Source organism: Myxocyprinus asiaticus, chromosome 37 (genome assembly GCF_019703515.2).
Source record: "Myxocyprinus asiaticus isolate MX2 ecotype Aquarium Trade chromosome 37, UBuf_Myxa_2, whole genome shotgun sequence".
Taxonomy (NCBI): domain Eukaryota; kingdom Metazoa; phylum Chordata; class Actinopteri; order Cypriniformes; family Catostomidae; genus Myxocyprinus; species Myxocyprinus asiaticus.
In genome coordinates, this window is record NC_059380.1 from 8768357 (window position 1) to 8786384 (window position 18028).

General features: G+C 39.1%; 2 protein-coding genes across 6 annotated transcripts; one reads left to right on the forward strand and one right to left on the reverse strand.

The window, feature by feature from the left end:
* The first annotated feature begins 2090 nt into the window (after nucleotides 1–2090).
* On the forward strand, nucleotides 2091–4340 carry LOC127427988 (pyruvate dehydrogenase [acetyl-transferring]-phosphatase 1, mitochondrial-like). Its single transcript, XM_051676013.1, has one exon. It carries the CDS (start codon nucleotides 2111–2113, stop codon nucleotides 3602–3604), a length of 1494 nt encoding a protein of 497 aa, XP_051531973.1. The 5' UTR covers nucleotides 2091–2110; the 3' UTR covers nucleotides 3605–4340.
* Nucleotides 3913–10703, reverse strand: LOC127427987 (RNA-binding protein 39-like). Of its 5 annotated transcripts, none has more exons than XM_051676011.1 (17): nucleotides 10450–10696; nucleotides 9832–9891; nucleotides 9603–9663; nucleotides 8383–8429; nucleotides 8048–8230; nucleotides 7586–7651; nucleotides 7426–7479; nucleotides 7211–7328; nucleotides 6855–7007; nucleotides 6616–6753; nucleotides 6446–6511; nucleotides 6064–6268; nucleotides 5852–5932; nucleotides 5604–5724; nucleotides 5394–5499; nucleotides 5214–5292; nucleotides 3915–4568 (listed from the first exon to the last, which is right to left on the reverse strand). In XM_051676011.1, exons 3-17 carry the CDS (start codon nucleotides 9606–9608, stop codon nucleotides 4468–4470), a joined length of 1524 nt encoding a protein of 507 aa, XP_051531971.1. In that variant the 5' UTR covers nucleotides 9609–9663; nucleotides 9832–9891; nucleotides 10450–10696; the 3' UTR covers nucleotides 3915–4467. The 5 variants fall into 5 exon arrangements, with proteins under 5 accessions (XP_051531970.1, XP_051531968.1, XP_051531969.1 ...); XM_051676012.1 differs by having other exon boundaries at nucleotides 10578–10671; XM_051676010.1 differs by lacking the exon at nucleotides 9603–9663 and having other exon boundaries at nucleotides 3913–4568; nucleotides 10662–10672.
* Between the last annotated feature and the right edge of the window lie 7325 nt (nucleotides 10704–18028).

The window sequence follows — 18028 nt, forward strand, 5'->3', positions numbered from 1 at the left end:
AGAAGAGTGGGCGGGACGTTTCTGTTATTAAAATTCTAATTGGTTATCTGTTTGCCTTGTGGGTGGATATATCCCGACGTTGGCGAACTTGATTGGCTAAATAAATTAATGGGGCTGTTTCTTTAGTTCCGGAAGTAAACATACAATTAATTTTTTCCAGATACGAATTAATTTTATATCCACTTTAAGATAGACCTACAATGAGTCCGAGGTTGTTAATCGATGGCATATGCTTATGTTGAAGCCATCAGTCCGCGTTAATCCAACGACATTTTTTAAAAATCGTGTTTTCCTTAAGAAGAACTACACTACCCATGATCCTGAGGGGGAAAATCCAACAATCAGCTGCGATGCCCGCGGTGAATGACGCAATCGAGTCGGTCTCCCAACACTCTGAAACGAGTTATATATTTGCATATATCTGGATATTTTACAATATAATGTCAATATATTGGTTCTGTGCTTATAAACAACAACTTTAAATCAATAGGTTTATATTTTCCAATTATTTTTTATTTGATTACGTTTTCGCAATGCTTTATGGGATTGTAGTCTTTTTGACTGATTTTCAAATACTTTTTTGCTTCAAACCAAAGTTTGTAATGTTGTGATTCACCTCGGAGCTGGTTGGTTTGGTTTATCTCTTAGGACTTAGCACATCCATATGGAGAGAGAAAGATGGGGAAAATAGCCTACTTTCAGGAACCAAAACAGCTGAGATTGTTTTTTTTTTTTTGAGAAAGAGCACTGATATACTACTCTACCGAATATGAGCCAATGCAATGCTGTTCTGTAATGGATGCCACTGGCAATATTTATATCTTATTACATTTGATAAATATAGAACTATTTAATAAAGTAGTCGAAACTGTAGGTTTTCATTGCTCCTGTCACAACATGTGTTAATATGTTTAAAAACCACGGCTTAAATCTATTTTTAAAAATCTCTGTAAGGCTGCTAGTAAAACAATTTGAGGATGGAAGGTGTTATGAATATAGGCAGAATGGACTTTGTACTTTCCTCGTAGCCTACATAACTTGAAAACAGTGTGTGAAGAAGGTCAGTGAAATATATGCAGTCTTGGAAAAACAAGTGTAGAATATTCAAATGAGCCCTAACAGCTGGTACATAAAGGTATATTATTTCATTTATATATGTTTATTGATAAGGAATTGTTTGATCTTTGCATTTTATGCACTCATTTTGTTGTTGCCGCTGTAACTGTATAGCTGATTCAATCTGTTAGCCCACATAGGCCTACATGTATATCTTACTAATGGAGTATTCTTGCTTCAATACAAGTTAAGCTCAACTGACAGCATTTATGGCATAATGTTGATCAGCACAAAAAATATATTTCGACTTGTCCCTCTTTTTCTTTAAAAAAAGAGAAGAAAAATCGAGGTTACAGTGCAGGCACTTACAATGGAAGTAAATAGGTCCAATATTTGGAGGGTTTAAAGGCAGAATTGTGAAGCTTATAATCTTATAAAAGCACTTACATTCATTCTGTTAAAACAGATGTATTATTTGAGCTATACAGTTGTTTAAATCGTCATCTTGTGGGGTTATAGGGTTTACGGTTACATTGTCATGGCAGCGAAGTTGTAAAATTGGATTTAACTTTACAATATTTTGGATTGTAACTTTAGGTTAGTAAGCAATTTTATCACACTAAAATCATGTTTACACACATTTTGTTTACATCTTGGGGCTATACTTTTGAAACAATAAGTATTTTGATTTTTACAGTCCCATTGTAAGTGCCTCACTGTAACACACATTTTATATATATATATATATGTATATAAAAGGAGGGAGAAGTCGAAATTAATTATTGTGGTAATCAACATTATGCCACAAATGCTGAAGATTAAACTTAACTTGTAAAAATCCTGGCATAGTTCTTTAATACAGTAACTTGATTTAATTAATGAGATTATTAAACTTTTTTTTTTTTTTTTTCTTTTTTATACATCACATGCAATATTAATACAAAACATGTTGTTTACAGGTGCACATTCCAGCCATAACTTCTGGGCATCAATGTTTCCTACTTTAGCATACCACCTTAAACAACAGTGGACAGGGCATAGATGGAGAGCAGTAATGCAGGGATATTTAACTCTGAATAGAACCACTGTGTTTAACACAAGGCAATGGCATTTCTCTGTATTTACATTCTGCACACCAGCCTGCAATACTAATCTATCAATTATACTAAACAACAGAAGAAAATACAATTCTAAAGCAACACAGATGTCTCTCCCACAAATAAACCATGTCTTAAAAGCTAATGAATATAGTTTAAAAGTCAATGGTTACGACGGACGGTATAATGGGTCAGTTAAAGGGATTGACAGTAATATCTTAGCATCAAACTCTCCAAGTGAAGACCGCCGAAGTGCTGCAACATGCCTGCAGAGCCGGGGCATGCTCTTTGGAGTGTTTGATGGACATGCAGGGTCTGCTTGTGCACAAGCAGTTGGTGAACGACTCTTCTACTACATTGCCGTGTCTCTACTTCCATTAAAGACTTTAATTGACATAGAGGAGGCTGTGGAGAGTGAACGACCTGTGATTCCAGTGCTACAATGGCACAAGCATCCAAATGATTATGTTAGCACAGACTCTGGCAAACTATACTTCAATAGTCTGAGGACATACTGGCAGGAGCGGATAGATCTCCAAGAAGATGAGGACAGTGATATACAAACAGCTTTAATAAATGCTTTCAAGAGACTCGATTATGACATTTCCTTAGAGGCCCAAGTGGACTTTGGGGTTCCTTTTGCCCATTTCACACCTCTCAGGGTGGCCTTATCTGGTTGCACAGCATGTGTGGCTCATGTGGACAGAGAAGATCTTCACGTGGCCAATCTGGGAGACAGCAGAGCAGTGCTTGGTGTCCAAGGGGATGATGGAAGATGGTCAGCTCTCACTATTACCAGTGATCACAATGCCCACAACCCAGACGAGATGCAACGTGTTCTCGTGGAACATCCCGCTTCTGAACGAAAGACAGTGGTTAAGCATGACAGGCTACTGGGATTACTAATTCCATTCAGGGCCTTTGGGGACATCAAGTTCAAGTGGAGCAGTGAGCTCTTGAATCGCGTCTATGAGGCACGTCCAGAGTTGCTGATTGGTAATGAATATGCAAAAACTCTGCCACCAAACTATCACACACCACCTTACCTCACAGCAGAACCAGAAATTACATATCATAAATTGCGACCTCAAGACAAATTCTTGATCCTAGCAACAGATGGTCTCTGGGAACTAATGCATAGACAAACTGTTGTGCAGGTCTTAGGGGAGCACCTGTCTGACCTCCAGTGGAAGAAGCCAGTTTCTGGACTATGTTTTACAGTGGGACAGATGCATAAACTACTGCAAGAGAGAAAGAGCAGAGCTCTCTCCACTCTGGAGGATGACAACAGTGCTACTCATTTGATCCGCCACGCTCTGGGTAGCGATGGCTGTGGCTCCATTGAACCCAAACGCTTAGCCAAAATGCTCAGCCTACCCCAAGATTTGGCAAGACTGTACAGAGATGATATAACAATCATAGTCATCCACTTTAATAGTTCAGGTAGTTGAAGCTAATCTGACCACTATTGTAATCACGGAAAACTCAAGAAATGTACTGCGCTTGATTACAGAACAAATGATTATTTGAATATTATCTACTTTGTAATCATAATGAAAATGACACTGCCTAATCTAGCTTGTGCAAAAGGTTCCTCCTGTAGTAGATTTACTTGAGCAGTTTCCTCAAGCTACTTAAGACTCTGTGCTTGCATTGCCAAAACAGACAAAGGGACATTACTTTTTTTTATTTCAGCCAACAGAGACAGAAGACATGAGCAATACAAACAAAAGGACAGAAATTCTCTTTTGCTGTTGCAGTCTGTTTTAACAAGTTGAGCTGTACAAATGAAACAGAAAACAAACCATTTTCAGTATTTTGGCTTTATTACAAAAATCAAATCTTGATTAGAAAAAACAAAATGCTGCTAAACCTTATGGTCTCTAAATGAACACAAAATATATCAGTCAGCCATTTAGTTCCCACAGCTCATAGAGCCAAAAAATCCAACATGTTGGTGTTTGATCAAAATTAAAGGGTTTTAATTCATTCATGACTTTATATTTTGTGTGAGGCTAACTGAACACTTCCTGGGCCAATTTTTATTTTATTTTTGACAAACAATAAAAGATCAAGAGGTAAAATTCAATAAGTAGGCTGTACATAACCTTTTTTTAACCACAGATCTTCTCTCAATGTCTGAAAAGACCTGTAAGGACACTATGCAAGTGTTTTTTTTGTTTTTTGTTTTACCTTATTGATTTTGTAACCAACTTAAAAGGAAACAAAACAATTGTGCCACAGCTTGCAGAACTGGTATTGTTGTCCAAAAGTTAAAAAGAGAAAGGCTGAAAAAGTGTTCAGGGGAAAGGGATCACCGGCGGCTGGGCATAAGAAGCTGTGTGGCTTGCACTGACTCTGGGAAAAGGTTGTGATATGTGGGAAGAGGGACATAAGCCGCTGTGATCATTTTACCTGTAAAGATATTGAAATGTAAATTAATTATTATAAAACAATCATTCATTATCATTACATAATACAGGGTTCCCACTTTTTTGACCAATGTATTTCCATGACTTTGCCAGTCATTTGTTATCAGTATTAGATAAAAAAATGTAAAATGTAAATTAAATTTTTTTTAAAACAAAACACTAATTAATCATTCATATTGATTTGTGAAACGGTTCAACTCACTGGAAAAAAAATCAATTTTGACTATTTTGCACCAATTTGCAAATAAATCATTAAGATTAATTTGAAAAATGGTTCGGCCGATTCATTGAAGATCTGATTCAAAAAGAACAATTTGCTCACAAATCTGACATTACTATTGCTTGCAAGCAGGTTTTACTCTGCACGAGAGAAATATCTTGCCATTGCCAATTAAATATTTTAGTGCAGAGAATAACATGAAAATGTACATTCACTATGAATTATGTATATATTTTCCAGGTTATATAATGTATTTATTCCAGGTTTTTCATGACGGTTGGAACCATGATAATACATCTTGTAGTAGTAGAATCACAAGAGAATGAACAAGCAGACTTTCACTACACTCAATTTAGCACAAAGACAGGCCTTGTGCAAAACTCTTACAAAAAGTGCATATTTTCTTACCTCCAAACCAGCGTCCATGTAATGCACTGACTGCAGCCATGGCAGCAGGAATGGTGGGACACTTCACATAGACATTACCCTGACAGGGAAGAAAACAAAAGGTATAGGATTAAATATGAGTGCATAAACACCAAATTCAGTGTGGTTATAAATGAAAATACGATTAAGACGGACACATACTTCAGCAGATTTCTTATCCACATATATGTGTATGACTCCACCATGTTTGTTACACTCTTCAATGACATCATCCTGAATTTCAATTTCCCAGCCAGTATCATTTTCTCTGCCAGTATAAACACATGTGATTAAAATTCATTCGGGCATAAAGACAGATTAAACACAGTTTCCTCTATATAACTGTGCATGCAATTTTCTCCTGTTACTTACGAATTTGGATTGAACATGTTGGAGAGCTGGAAGCAGTGTGTTGCAATTGGTTGAGATGGTAGATTCAAAGCTTGGTTTGTGGGCACATTAATATTAAAACTCAATCCAGGGTTCATAGCAGCTTAAAAAAAAAAAAAAAAAAAAAGGAGAGAAGATGGAGTTAATTGCAGAACACATGGACTAAATCAATACAACTAAGGACACATCATGCAAGAATCATTTAACAAACTAAAAGTCGTGGAACTCACCAGTAGCTGCAGCCATGGCTACCATGGAGCCACTCATCTGAATGGCCTGCTGTGCAGCAGGTGGAATCTGTAAACCAGTACCTTAAAAAAAAAAAGTTTTTAAATCACTCTAAAAGATACCACTGGCAACATTATTCAAACCTATGGCTTTAAAAGGTTACGTTATAACAGTAGGAAAACAATATTTGTTGATGTGGCAAGTAAATCCTTACCTTCAGCTAGTCTGGCCATGAGTTGAAGCCTTCCAGTAGTTCCCAGATCAATGCCGGTCCTTTCCAGCTCATCATTGTCCAGGAAGGAGCTGGCAGTGGAGGCATCTGTTCGCTCTGTCACATGTCCCACTTTCATTGGTCTTCCAGCCAATTCAAAGCCATTAAGCTGTTCCAGAGCCTTCTTAGCGCATTCAGCATCAGCAAACTGCAGAGAAAGACGAAAGTTAATAAGCTCAAGCAAATGCACCGCTAACCTTCTCCTTTTATTTCAGAAATCTCAGTACCTTGTCATGTCTGTGGCAAAGCATCAAAATCAGGATTATAATTTTGGCAATTTAATAAAATAATTTAAGGCCTGGATCATGTTGTCCACACAACTTACTGTGATAAAGCCATATCCTTTAGATCTTGCCGTTTCACTATCCATCATCAGTTGAATACTATCAATCTATAAAAGGAAAGACCACAAACATATATAAGAGAGACCCATTGCTGATTTACAATCAGCTAAATTTAGTAGTGTATGCAAAAATAATAAATGGCACCATTTACCCTTCCAAATGGTTCAAATATCCCTCTAAGCATGTCCTCTGTGATGTTAAAATGTAATGAGCCAACATACAGTCTCATGGGTCCAGAACTGCCCTTTTGCAAGTTGTTGGCCAGTGCAGCTGCTCTGTTCTTTTCAGCCTGGTGATCAAAACACAAAAAGCATTCAGAAGTTGCTTCACATCTTTTCCACTGGTTAAGAAAAATAAATATTTTCCACTTTGAGTGCCCATGTGTAATACCTGTGAAGCCTGGACAATAATCGGTATGCCAAGAAGTCTTTGTCCAGACAGGCCGATTGCCAAGGGTACAGAGGTGGCATCCACAAACTCAATGTAAGCGATTCCTTTGGATCTTCTGGAGTTTCTGTCAGAGATGATTCGCACATCTCTTACCTTTCAAGCAGAACATCAGAAATTAAGAGGCATCCATGTTATCTGCAGTGTCACAAATCCTTTGCTGGGTGGGCAACAAAATAGAAACTATTTTCCAAAACAAAATGAGTGTCAACAGATTTGTCAGCTATTAGAACAAATCAAGCAGCCCACGACTAAATTAACTAACATTCTAGAAAAGACAAAGATATGTAAACACAGACTTTTCCAACGGCAGAAAAGAATTCCTCCAGGTCTCGTGGTCGGATTCTGGCTGCCAGCTGCATGCAGAACACTGTGCGTGCATCCCTTTCCTCGGGGGTGAGATTATCAATAGGCTGTCTGTTGGCAAAAGACAAAAAAATACAAAATAAATAACTATAATCAGCAAAGCTTAAGTAGTGGAGAGACGTAGTCTTCAAGGCTGAAACAAATTTACCTTATAGGGCTTTTGTCTTTCTTGAAAGGACTGCGGCTTCTAGACCTTCTACGGCTGTGAGAGAAAATTTCTGTGAGTGCTTCTGCAAAGAATTTCCACTTCTGACTCTTACACAGAACAAGCAACTACCCACACACAACAAAAATAGTATCATAGAAACCTTAGTTTGATGGCAGGTGGTGGGCCAGTCTTCCCCCTGGGACCACCGTTAAATTTCAGGCCAGAACTGTGATTTAAAAACAAGGTTTTCAAGGTTTTTAATCTCAGTAACTACGACTAACGCTCTACTGCTAATGCTAAATATATACTGCAAGTTTCAATGGGGAACACAAGGGTAAATGTTGTAATACATTATAACAAATGCCTTGTTTTGAAGGAATCTACCTCTCTTCTCTGATCATACACAACAGACATATGAATTTAGACAGCAACTAAACCGCTCTCCATACTTGGTAATATTCTCTAGGAGACATTTTTACACTCATCAAGAGCACTGTGGGAAACTTTTACTTCAGGTTAACATGCTCACTATAGTAAAAGACACATGCAAAGAACACTATCTTTGAACTGCATAGACACTGACAAGACGATTAAAAACCCAACCAAAATGTAGCAAACGTACAAAGGAGCTTTGTAGCGTCCACCACGCTCCTTGCTCCTGGAACGGCTGCGCCTTCTGTCCCTGCTGCGGCTACGTTTCCGGTCTCTGCTGCGGCTCCTTCTGCGGTCATGACTCTTCTTGCGGTCGCGGCTCCTGCTTCTTTTCCGCTCCCGGCTCTTGCTGCGACTCCTGCTCTTCTTTTTCCTTCCAATTCAAGAGTTAATTTACTTCAGAACTGAGTTGACATTAAGGACGGTATAATATTAAGAAAGTTCCATGCAAGAAAAACATTTCAGACATGGAATGTACTTTTAACAATTTAAATAAAAATGTAACTTGAATAGTGAAAAACATACTTCTTGCTTCGTTCTTCATGGCCATTGGTACTCAACGACTTGTCATCCTAAGCAGGGTCGATAGAAGACAGCATGAGGAGGACGGCGAAACATTTCAAGTCGTAAGGATAAAGAAGGGATGGGAACAAAAGAGAATATGATATGATCATTAAATAGGAGCTCATTACAGGGGTTGTGTGTGAGGACGACAAATACAAGGGGGACCTTTAGAAAGAAACCAACCACATGGCTGCCATCGTCGTTCTTCCTTACTAGTGCTTGTATTACTTGTGTCATACGGCCAAAAGGTCAAGTGCTAGTGCTATGCTGGGTATGTAAAATAGCATTTGTTGAGTTCATTCAATAAGCAGCCCAACAGATTCAGTACCAAGGCTATCTGAGCCTAAGACCCAAAGTGGAAACACAAGCAGCCAGCCACTAAACGAGCTCCAGTGGTGGATGCCATTCCAGTGATCTTCACCCCATTTGCCTTCGTGGATTGAAAGAGCTCGATGCCACCTCAGTCTCACATCTCGCCCTGAAGCAAACAGGGATTCACACGGCTTAGTAATAGCGACTCCCACAGACCATCTAAAGTTGAGCTGTTCTTTAAATGTACCTAATGAGTAGCAATTGTTTAAAAGAGGCTATAATGTTTACAAGATAATTTATGTTACGGTGAACGTTATGTCACTGTCTGCTGAGTCCATTTCCTACATGTAAGACCGCAGAAATACCCATGTATATATATATATATATATATCTTTAAGTCAGCAGCATGCATAAATTGTCTTTAACATAAATACTATTTTCCCCCCAAAAGATGACAAAAGATTTGTTTGGGATACAAGTAAAAAAGTTAATCTCAGTTAACCTGTTCATCTAGGTTAAGTGGTGTAAAGAGTATAAGGAAACTCTGTGGATTTGCTTGGGTATGTCAACTCCAGGATTTCTGCACAAAGAATTATGACATTTTAGGCCAACATAGTTTTTTTAGTTGTAGCCTACAATACATTTCTACAGTAAAAGACATGCAATCTAGTACCAATACTGCCCATTTAGGAAGAAAACTTCTAATGCCAAATATGGAGCTAATAAAACCATGCATATAATAACATGAATACAGTCTCCACAGAGTTCTACTGCATCCACTGTATTTATTTTGGCGGTACCTAAGTCATTCTGCCTATGTATTTCAACCAAGGGTACCACAGTACATCAATATATTGGGCAATTACTACCTTCATTTTTTTGACAGTTCACACTGGATTTCATGGGAGTAGAGGTGAGATATAGGCAAGTCTACAAAAAGAGATAGATGGGCAATTTATTCATTGAAACCACTATGACAGAAACATTCAAGTTATTGATCTGACAATAAAGACTTAGAGAAAACAACACTGGTTAGCAGTTTCAAATAAAAGCTATACAGATTCCTGAGCGGGTTTATTTACTTGCATAAACACCCACCTTTTTATAAGGAGCCTCCAGCATCGCTTCAATGTCCAAATCATCAGCCATGATGTTGATCTGCAGGCGAGAAAAACAAGATAAGACCGCTTTGATTCAAACGGCAAATTTCAGCATTGAGAACATGTCCGTGATTATAACAATTATATTTATCTGAACTACATGCCAAAACATAACTCTAAACTCGGGACTGTATTCATGACTGGACGGGGTCATGAAATCGTTCGTTTAACTTGAGCTTCCCGGCTAACTCGTAATGTCACACACAATCTCAAACGTTCTCGTAATTTAACATCTTTTTAATAACTATTTCCCCCAAAAGCACATATTGCGACCTTATATATAATTTTACAATAACCCGTCCAATATATTTTGTATTTGCAGTTGAGACTTTTTAAGCTTACTTTGTTAGCTAAGAAGCTAACTAGTTAAAGTCGCTGCGTCTTTGCAAACAAGCCTTTTTAATTACCTACCTTGAATCTCATTAAAAAAAAACACACACAGATTAAACATATTTAATTATTACAATAACCTCGTGACACACAAAACCTAAATAGCGATTAGTCTAATCTTATGAATTTGCAAGCACTAAGTAGCAATTCGCCTTTTCCGTCCTACCTCAGACACTGCGGCCTACAGAGATGTACAAGTCCTGACTGCCAAAAAACGGACGGTAAAAATCTGGTCTACTCTCTGCTTCTGCTTCAGTTACAAATTCAAATCGATTAATGCGAACCCACACAAACCTAAAAACACGTATGCTGGGTCAAAACTTGATCGTTTGAACTAATACTGCTCACAAGGCGTGTGTCGCGGTAACAAACAACAACCTGCGCTTGCACGTCTGCTTCGTGTTGCATAAGAGGACATGCACGGGACTGTCCACCAGAGGGAACCCGTTGTACATAGTGACAACTAAAGCTTGCACAGTTTACATTACTTTTTTATCTATCTATCTATCTATCTATCTATCTATCTATCTATCTATCTATCTATCTATCTATCTATCTATCTATCTATCTGTCTGTCTGTCTGTTCATCTATCTATCTATCTATCTATCTGTCTGTCTGCCTGTCTGTCTGTCTGTCTGTTCATCTATATATCTATCTGTCTGTCTGTCTGTCTGTCGTCCGTCCGTCCGTCCATCCATCTACTGTCTTTCTTTCTTTCTATGTAATGTCTGTCTGTCTGTCTGTCTGTCTGCCGTCCGTCCGTCCATCCATCTACTGTCTGTCTTTCTTTCTTTCTTTCTTTCTTTCTTTCTTTCTTTCTTTCTATGTAATGTCTGTCTGTCTATCTGTCTGTCTGTCCATCCATCCATCCCTACATCCATCTTCTGTCTGTCTTTTTCTTTCTTTCTACTATCCGTCTGTCCATCTGTCTCTGTCTATCTACTGTCTGTCTGTCTGTCTGTCTGTCTGCCGTCCGTCCGCCCATCCGTCCGTCCATCCATCTACTGTCTTTCTTTCTTTCTTTCTTTCTATGTACTGTCTGTCTGTCTGTCTGTCTGTCCATCCATCCCTCCATCCATCTTCTGTCTGTCTTTCTTTCTTTCTACCGTCCGTCTGTCCATCTGTCTGTCTGTCTATCTATCTACTGTCTGTCTGTCTTTCTACTGTCTGTCCATCCATCCATCTATCTATCTATCTATCTATCTATCTATCTATCTATCTATCTATCTATCGGTCTGTTCATCTATATATCTATCTGTCTGTCTGTCTGTCTGTCTGCCGTCCGTCCGTCCATCCATCTACTGTCTGTCTTTCTTTCTTTCTTTCTTTCTATGTAATGTCTGTCTGTCTATCTGTCTGTCTGTCCATCCATCCATCCCTCCATCCATCTTCTGTCTGTCTTTTTCTTTCTTTCTACCATCCGTCTGTCCATCTGTCTCTGTCTATCTACTGTCTGTCTGTCTGTCTGTCTGTCTGCCGTCCGTCCGCCCATCCGTCCGTCCATCCATCTACTGTCTTTCTTTCTTTCTTTCTTTCTTTCTTTCTATGTACTGTCTGTCTGTCTATCTGTCTGTCTGTCCATCCATCCATCCCTCCATCCATCTTCTGTCTGTCTTTCTTTCTTTCTACCATCCGTCTGTCCATCTGTCTGTCTGTCTATCTATCTACTGTCTGTCCATCCATCCATCTATCTATCTATCTATCTATCTATCTATCTATCTATCTATCTATCTATCGGTCTGTTCATCTATATATCTATCTGTCTGTCTGTCTGTCTGTCTGCCATCCGTCCGTCCATCCATCTACTGTCTGTCTTTCTTTCTTTCTTTCTTTCTTTCTATGTAATGTCTGTCTGTCTATCTGTCTGTCTGTCCATCCTTCCATCCCTCCATCCATCTTCTGTCTGTCTTTTTCTTTCTTTCTACCATCCATCTGTCCATCTGTCTCTGTCTATCTACTGTCTGTCTGTCTGTCTGTCTGTCTGTCTGTCTGCCGTCCGTCCGCCCATCCGTCCGTCCATCCATCTACTGTCTTTCTTTCTTTCTTTCTTTCTTTCTTTCTATGTACTGTCTGTCTGTCTATCTGTCTGTCTGTCCATCCATCCATCCCTCCATCCATCTTCTGTCTGTCTTTCTTTCTTTCTTTCTACCGTCCGTCTGTCCATCTGTCTGTCTGTCTATCTATCTACTGTCTGTCTGTCTGTCTTTCTTTCTACTGTCTGTCCATCCATCCATCTATCTATCTATCTATCTATCTATCTGTCTGTTCATCTATATATCTATCTGTCTGTCCGTCTGTCCATCCATCTACTGTCTGTCTTTCTTTCTTTCTTTCTTTCTTTCTATGTACTGTCTGTCTGTCTATCTGTCTGTCTGTCCATCCATCCATCCCTCCATCCATCTTCTGTCTGTCTTTCTTTCTTTCTACCATCCGTCTGTCCATCTGTCTGTCTGTCTATCTATCTACTGTCTGTCCATCCATCCATCTATCTATCTATCTATCTATCTATCTATCGGTCTGTTCATCTATATATCTATCTGTCTGTCTGTCTGTCTGTCTGCCATCCGTCCGTCCATCCATCTACTGTCTGTCTTTCTTTCTTTCTTTCTTTCTTTCTATGTAATGTCTGTCTGTCTATCTGTCTGTCTGTCCATCCTTCCATCCCTCCATCCATCTTCTGTCTGTCTTTTTCTTTCTTTCTACCATCCATCTGTCCATCTGTCTCTGTCTATCTACTGTCTGTCTGTCTGTCTGTCTGTCTGTCTGTCTGCCGTCCGTCCGCCCATCCGTCCGTCCATCCATCTACTGTCTTTCTTTCTTTCTTTCTTTCTATGTACTGTCTGTCTGTCTATCTGTCTGTCTGTCCATCCATCCATCCCTCCATCCATCTTCTGTCTGTCTTTCTTTCTTTCTTTCTACCGTCCGTCTGTCCATCTGTCTGTCTGTCTATCTATCTACTGTCTGTCTGTCTGTCTTTCTTTCTACTGTCTGTCCATCCATCCATCTATCTATCTATCTATCTATCTATCTATCTATCTATCTATCTGTCTGTTCATCTATATATCTATCTGTCTGTCCGTCTGTCCATCCATCTACTGTCTGTCTTTCTTTCTTTCTTTCTTTCTTTCTATGTACTGTCTGTCTGTCTATCTGTCTGTCTGTCCATCCATCCATCCCTCCATCCATCTTCTGTCTGTCTTTATTTCTTTCTACCGTCCATCTACCCATCTGTCTGTCTGTCTATCTATCTACTGTCTGTCTTTCTTTCTACTGTCTGTCTATCTATCTATCTATCTATCTATCTATCAATCTACTGTCTGTCTGTCTGTTTGTCCATCTGTCTGCAAAGGAAGTGTGGAGGTACAGACAGAGAGAGGATAAACAATGAGGAGAGTTAGCCTTATCGAGAAAAATTATCTCCCTATAGAATATTAAAATCTATTAAGAAAAAATAAATCCTCAAACAGACCACATTGTCACTCAACTATACCTACATAAACACAAAGATAGTAGGCCTATGGCTTTACACCACACCTCTCATACCAGATAACATGGTCAGACAACGAATCAGAACAGTAAACAAACATTTATACTAAGATATTTCTTTTTTGATGAGTACAAAAAGGGGAAAAAAAACATGACCCCACATTTTTCTTGGTTTAATCTCATTCTTTCCATTGAGTCTTGCCACAGCTTGCTTGATATTCTGCTGGCTGCCAACTTTCCGTAATTAGCTCCCTCTCCCTGTGTTCACGGTGCGGCAGAGTGCAGCCAAATGTAAATCTCTCCAGAGGATTTCCACAGTATGAACATGACACACATCTGGAGGATGGCAGATTCCTGACACGTTACAAGAACCAGTCAGTGCGACCAGTGCAGGATCATTCATCATACATTGCTGTATGCACTGCCACCTCCTTGGCCTTTTTCACTTTTTCTATTCTGCTCACTCTCACTCTCTCTCTCTCTCTCTCTCTCTCTCTCTCTCTCTCTCTTTATTGTGTTAGCTTTTACTGCATGGCTCTGCTAAATGAGTCCCCTTTAATCTTATGTCATACACTTAATACAGTTATTTTTGGTATTTGGAGAAAACTTGTGTTCCACTTGTTATGAAAAGAAGAAACAACCTTGCATGTGTTTCAACCACAAATATACCTGCAGGGTATGTGAAGATGATGTTAATTGTTACTTTGTGAAACAACTTGGGAAATAATAGTTTAAAGCTGTTTAGAGAACAGCACATCTGAACTGAAGACGATACTAAATGTTGGTTGGTTTTTCAAACGTTAACCATGTGCATATGAGCAAAAATTGCTGTTAAATGCACAGAAAGAAAACAAAGATGTGTATTTGTGTGTGCTCTGCATGTCCGTGTGTAGGCTGTATTAGCTGGGGGAAAGGTTGAGTGTGGAGTGGTGCATTCTTTCCATTACCCAGACCAAATCAATGCTCTGAGCTCCCAGCCAGCAAGCCATGTCCCCTCCCCCACTGCTGTGGTGACAAGAGGGCCAGTGGAAAGAGCTGACCCAGGCACAGCACACTGGCTGGCCTAATTGCACTTCTGGCCCCCTGCTTCTTTTCCTGGTGATAAACAGTGGTCACCCTAATGCATGTCCTTCGCATGCAGATCAAAATCTCATTCAACCACATGGACAAGAGAGCAACATGTCAATTGGGTGTTAAAGCAATATTCTGGGTTAAATACAAGTTAAGCTCATAGACAACATTTGTGGCATAATGTTGATTACCACAAATAAATATATAAATTATAATTTTGAATTTATATATATATATATATGTAAGAGATTACAGTAATTACAATAAGGCATTCAAGGGAATTGAATGGGACCAGTCCATAAACATTGAAATGCACAATTTTAAAAGTATAGCAACAAGATATAAACATAAGTTAACATGATTTTAGTGCAATAAAATCACTTGCTAAGCTGATTCATGTAAAGTTATATCCAATATTACAAGTATGAAAACATTGTGTATTTTAGCATTTATGGACTGGCCCATTCACTTCCATTGTAAGTGTTTCACTGTAACCTAAATATTTGCTTTTTTGTACAATAAACAAGGAATGAGTTGAAATATGTTTTTGTGGGAATCTACATTATGCCACAAATGCTGTCGGTTGAACTTGTATTGAACACAGAACATTCCTTTAAATATACAGTAGCCTATGTCAAAATATAAAGTAGCCTAATAATAATGGTGCAACTAACTGAAAACGAAAATCTCTCTAATGAATACCTTTTTTTACACAGGACAGATTAAATAATGTATTGAAAAGTCGACTGGTCTAGACTAGAACACAGATAAAATCTTGTACCACAAAACTGTAAACTGTTTTCTGTTGAGACTCTCAATTGACAATAATTTTATCCATGACTAGGTTTAGTCAGCATCTGGGAAAGCTACCATCCACAAACTTGCCCTTGTATTTTTGTGTAACAAGGTATTCTTGGTTACTTTGGTGGCTGAATTTGCGGCATTGAACAACTGTAGATAGCCCTGGTAGATACAGATACGCTTACAAAGGACAGGGTGCAAATAATGACTTTGGTATGGCTATCTATTTGTCGTCTTAAAATTGTTGCATCCGTATGTTTTAAATCACAAAGATTGTTACTATATTCCTGCCTAAATGCTATTGTGTGTAATTTTATGTTAAAATTCTTTCTCATATCCCAACGTAATATGCAAAGTCAACTATACTGTATGTGAGCTATCTAAAACATCAAAACATTTCACACTGTTTGTTTGTTCAAGTCAAGCTCGTCCAGCAACACTGACTTAACCAATAGACCTTATTCACGCTAGCGCCGTCTTTAATTTTTTCATGGGAATGACAAAGAGGCTGTGAGGTATAGACTTACAGTCTCTTCAGTGGGCTGTACTGCAGTTTAAAGTATTTTTGGATCGTTCTAAAGACAAAACATTGATAAAATATCTGTCCAAGAACATTCGGTATACAAAGAACTCCAGACAACGTGTTGTGGAAAATCAGATGTGATCTAGGAGCTTTATACACCTTTATACCGTTTGTGCCATTGAAGAGATGGAAAGTCTATCCCTCACAGCCTCCTTGTCATTCCCATTAAAAATCAAAGATGGCACTAGCGTGAATAAGTGTTAGGACGAGAGTTTGGTTTATCTACAGTGCATCCGGAAAGTATTCACAGCGCCTCACTTTTCCAAATTTTGTTATGTTACAGCCTTATTCCAAAATGGATTAAATTCATTATTTTCCTCAAAATTCTACAAACAATACCCCATAATGACAACGTGAAAAAGTTTGTTTGAAATCTTTGTAAATTTATAAAAAAAAAAAAACGAAAAAAAAAAAAAATCATATGTACATAAGTATTCACAGCCTTTGCCATGACACTCAAAATTGAGCTCAGGTGCATCCTGTTTCCACTGATCATCCTTGAGATGTTTCTACAACTTGATTGGAGTCCACCTGTGGTAAATTCAGTTGATTGGACATGATTTGGAAAGGCACACACCTATCTATATAAGGTCCCACAGTTAACAGTGCATGTCAGAGCACAAACAAAGCCATGAAGTCCAAGGAATTGTCTGTAGACCTCCGAGACAGGATTGTATCGAGGCACAGATCTGGGGAAGGGTACAGAAAAATTTCTGCAGCACTGAAGGTCCCAATGAGCACAGTGGCCTCCATCATCCGTAAATGGAAGAAGTTTGGAACCACCAGGGCTCTTTCTAGAGCTGGCCACCTGTCCAAACTGAGCGATCGGGGGAGAAGGGCCTTAGTCAGGGAGGTGACCAAGAACCCGATGGTCACTCTGACAGAGCTCCAGCATTTCTCAGTGGAGAGAGGAGAACCTTCCAGAAGAACAACCATCTCTGCAGCACTCCACCAATCAGGCCTATATGGTAGAGTGGCCAGACGGAAGCCACTCCTCAGTAAAAGGCACATGACAGCCCATCTGGAGTTTGCCAAAAGGCACCTGAAGGACTCTCAGACCATGAGAAACAAAGATTGAACTCTTTGGCCTGAATGGCAAGCGTCATGTCTGGAGGAAACCAGGCACCACTCATCACCTGGCCAATACCATCCCTACAGTGAAGCATGGTGGTGGCAGCATCATGCTGTGGGGATGTTTTTCAGCGGCAGGAACTGGGAGACTAGTCAGGATCGAGGGAAAGATGAATGCATCAATGTACAGAGACATCCTTGATGAAAACCTGCTCCAGAGCGCTCTGGACCTCAAACTGGGGCAAAGGTTCATCTTCCAACAAGACAACGACCCTAAGCACACAGCCAAGATAACAAAGGAGTGGCTCTGGGACAACTCTGTGAATGTCCTTGAGTGGCCCAGCCAGAGCCCAGACTTGAACCCGATTGAACATCTCTGGAGAGATCTGAAAATGGCTGTGCACCAACGCTCCCCATCCAACCTGATGGAGCTTGAGAGGTGCTGCAAAGAAGAATGGGAGAAACTGCCCAAAAATAGGTGTGCCAAGCTTGTAGCATCATACTCAAAAAGACTTGAGGCTGTAATTGGTGCCAAAGGTGCTTCAACAAAGTATTGAGCAAAGGCTGTGAATACTTATGTACATGTAATTTGTTTTATTTATTTATTTTTTAATACATTTGCAAAGATTTCAAACAAACTTCTTTCACATTGTCATTATGGGGTATTGTTTGTAGAATTGAGGAAAATAATGAATTTAATCCATTTTGGAATAAGGCTGTAACATAACAAAA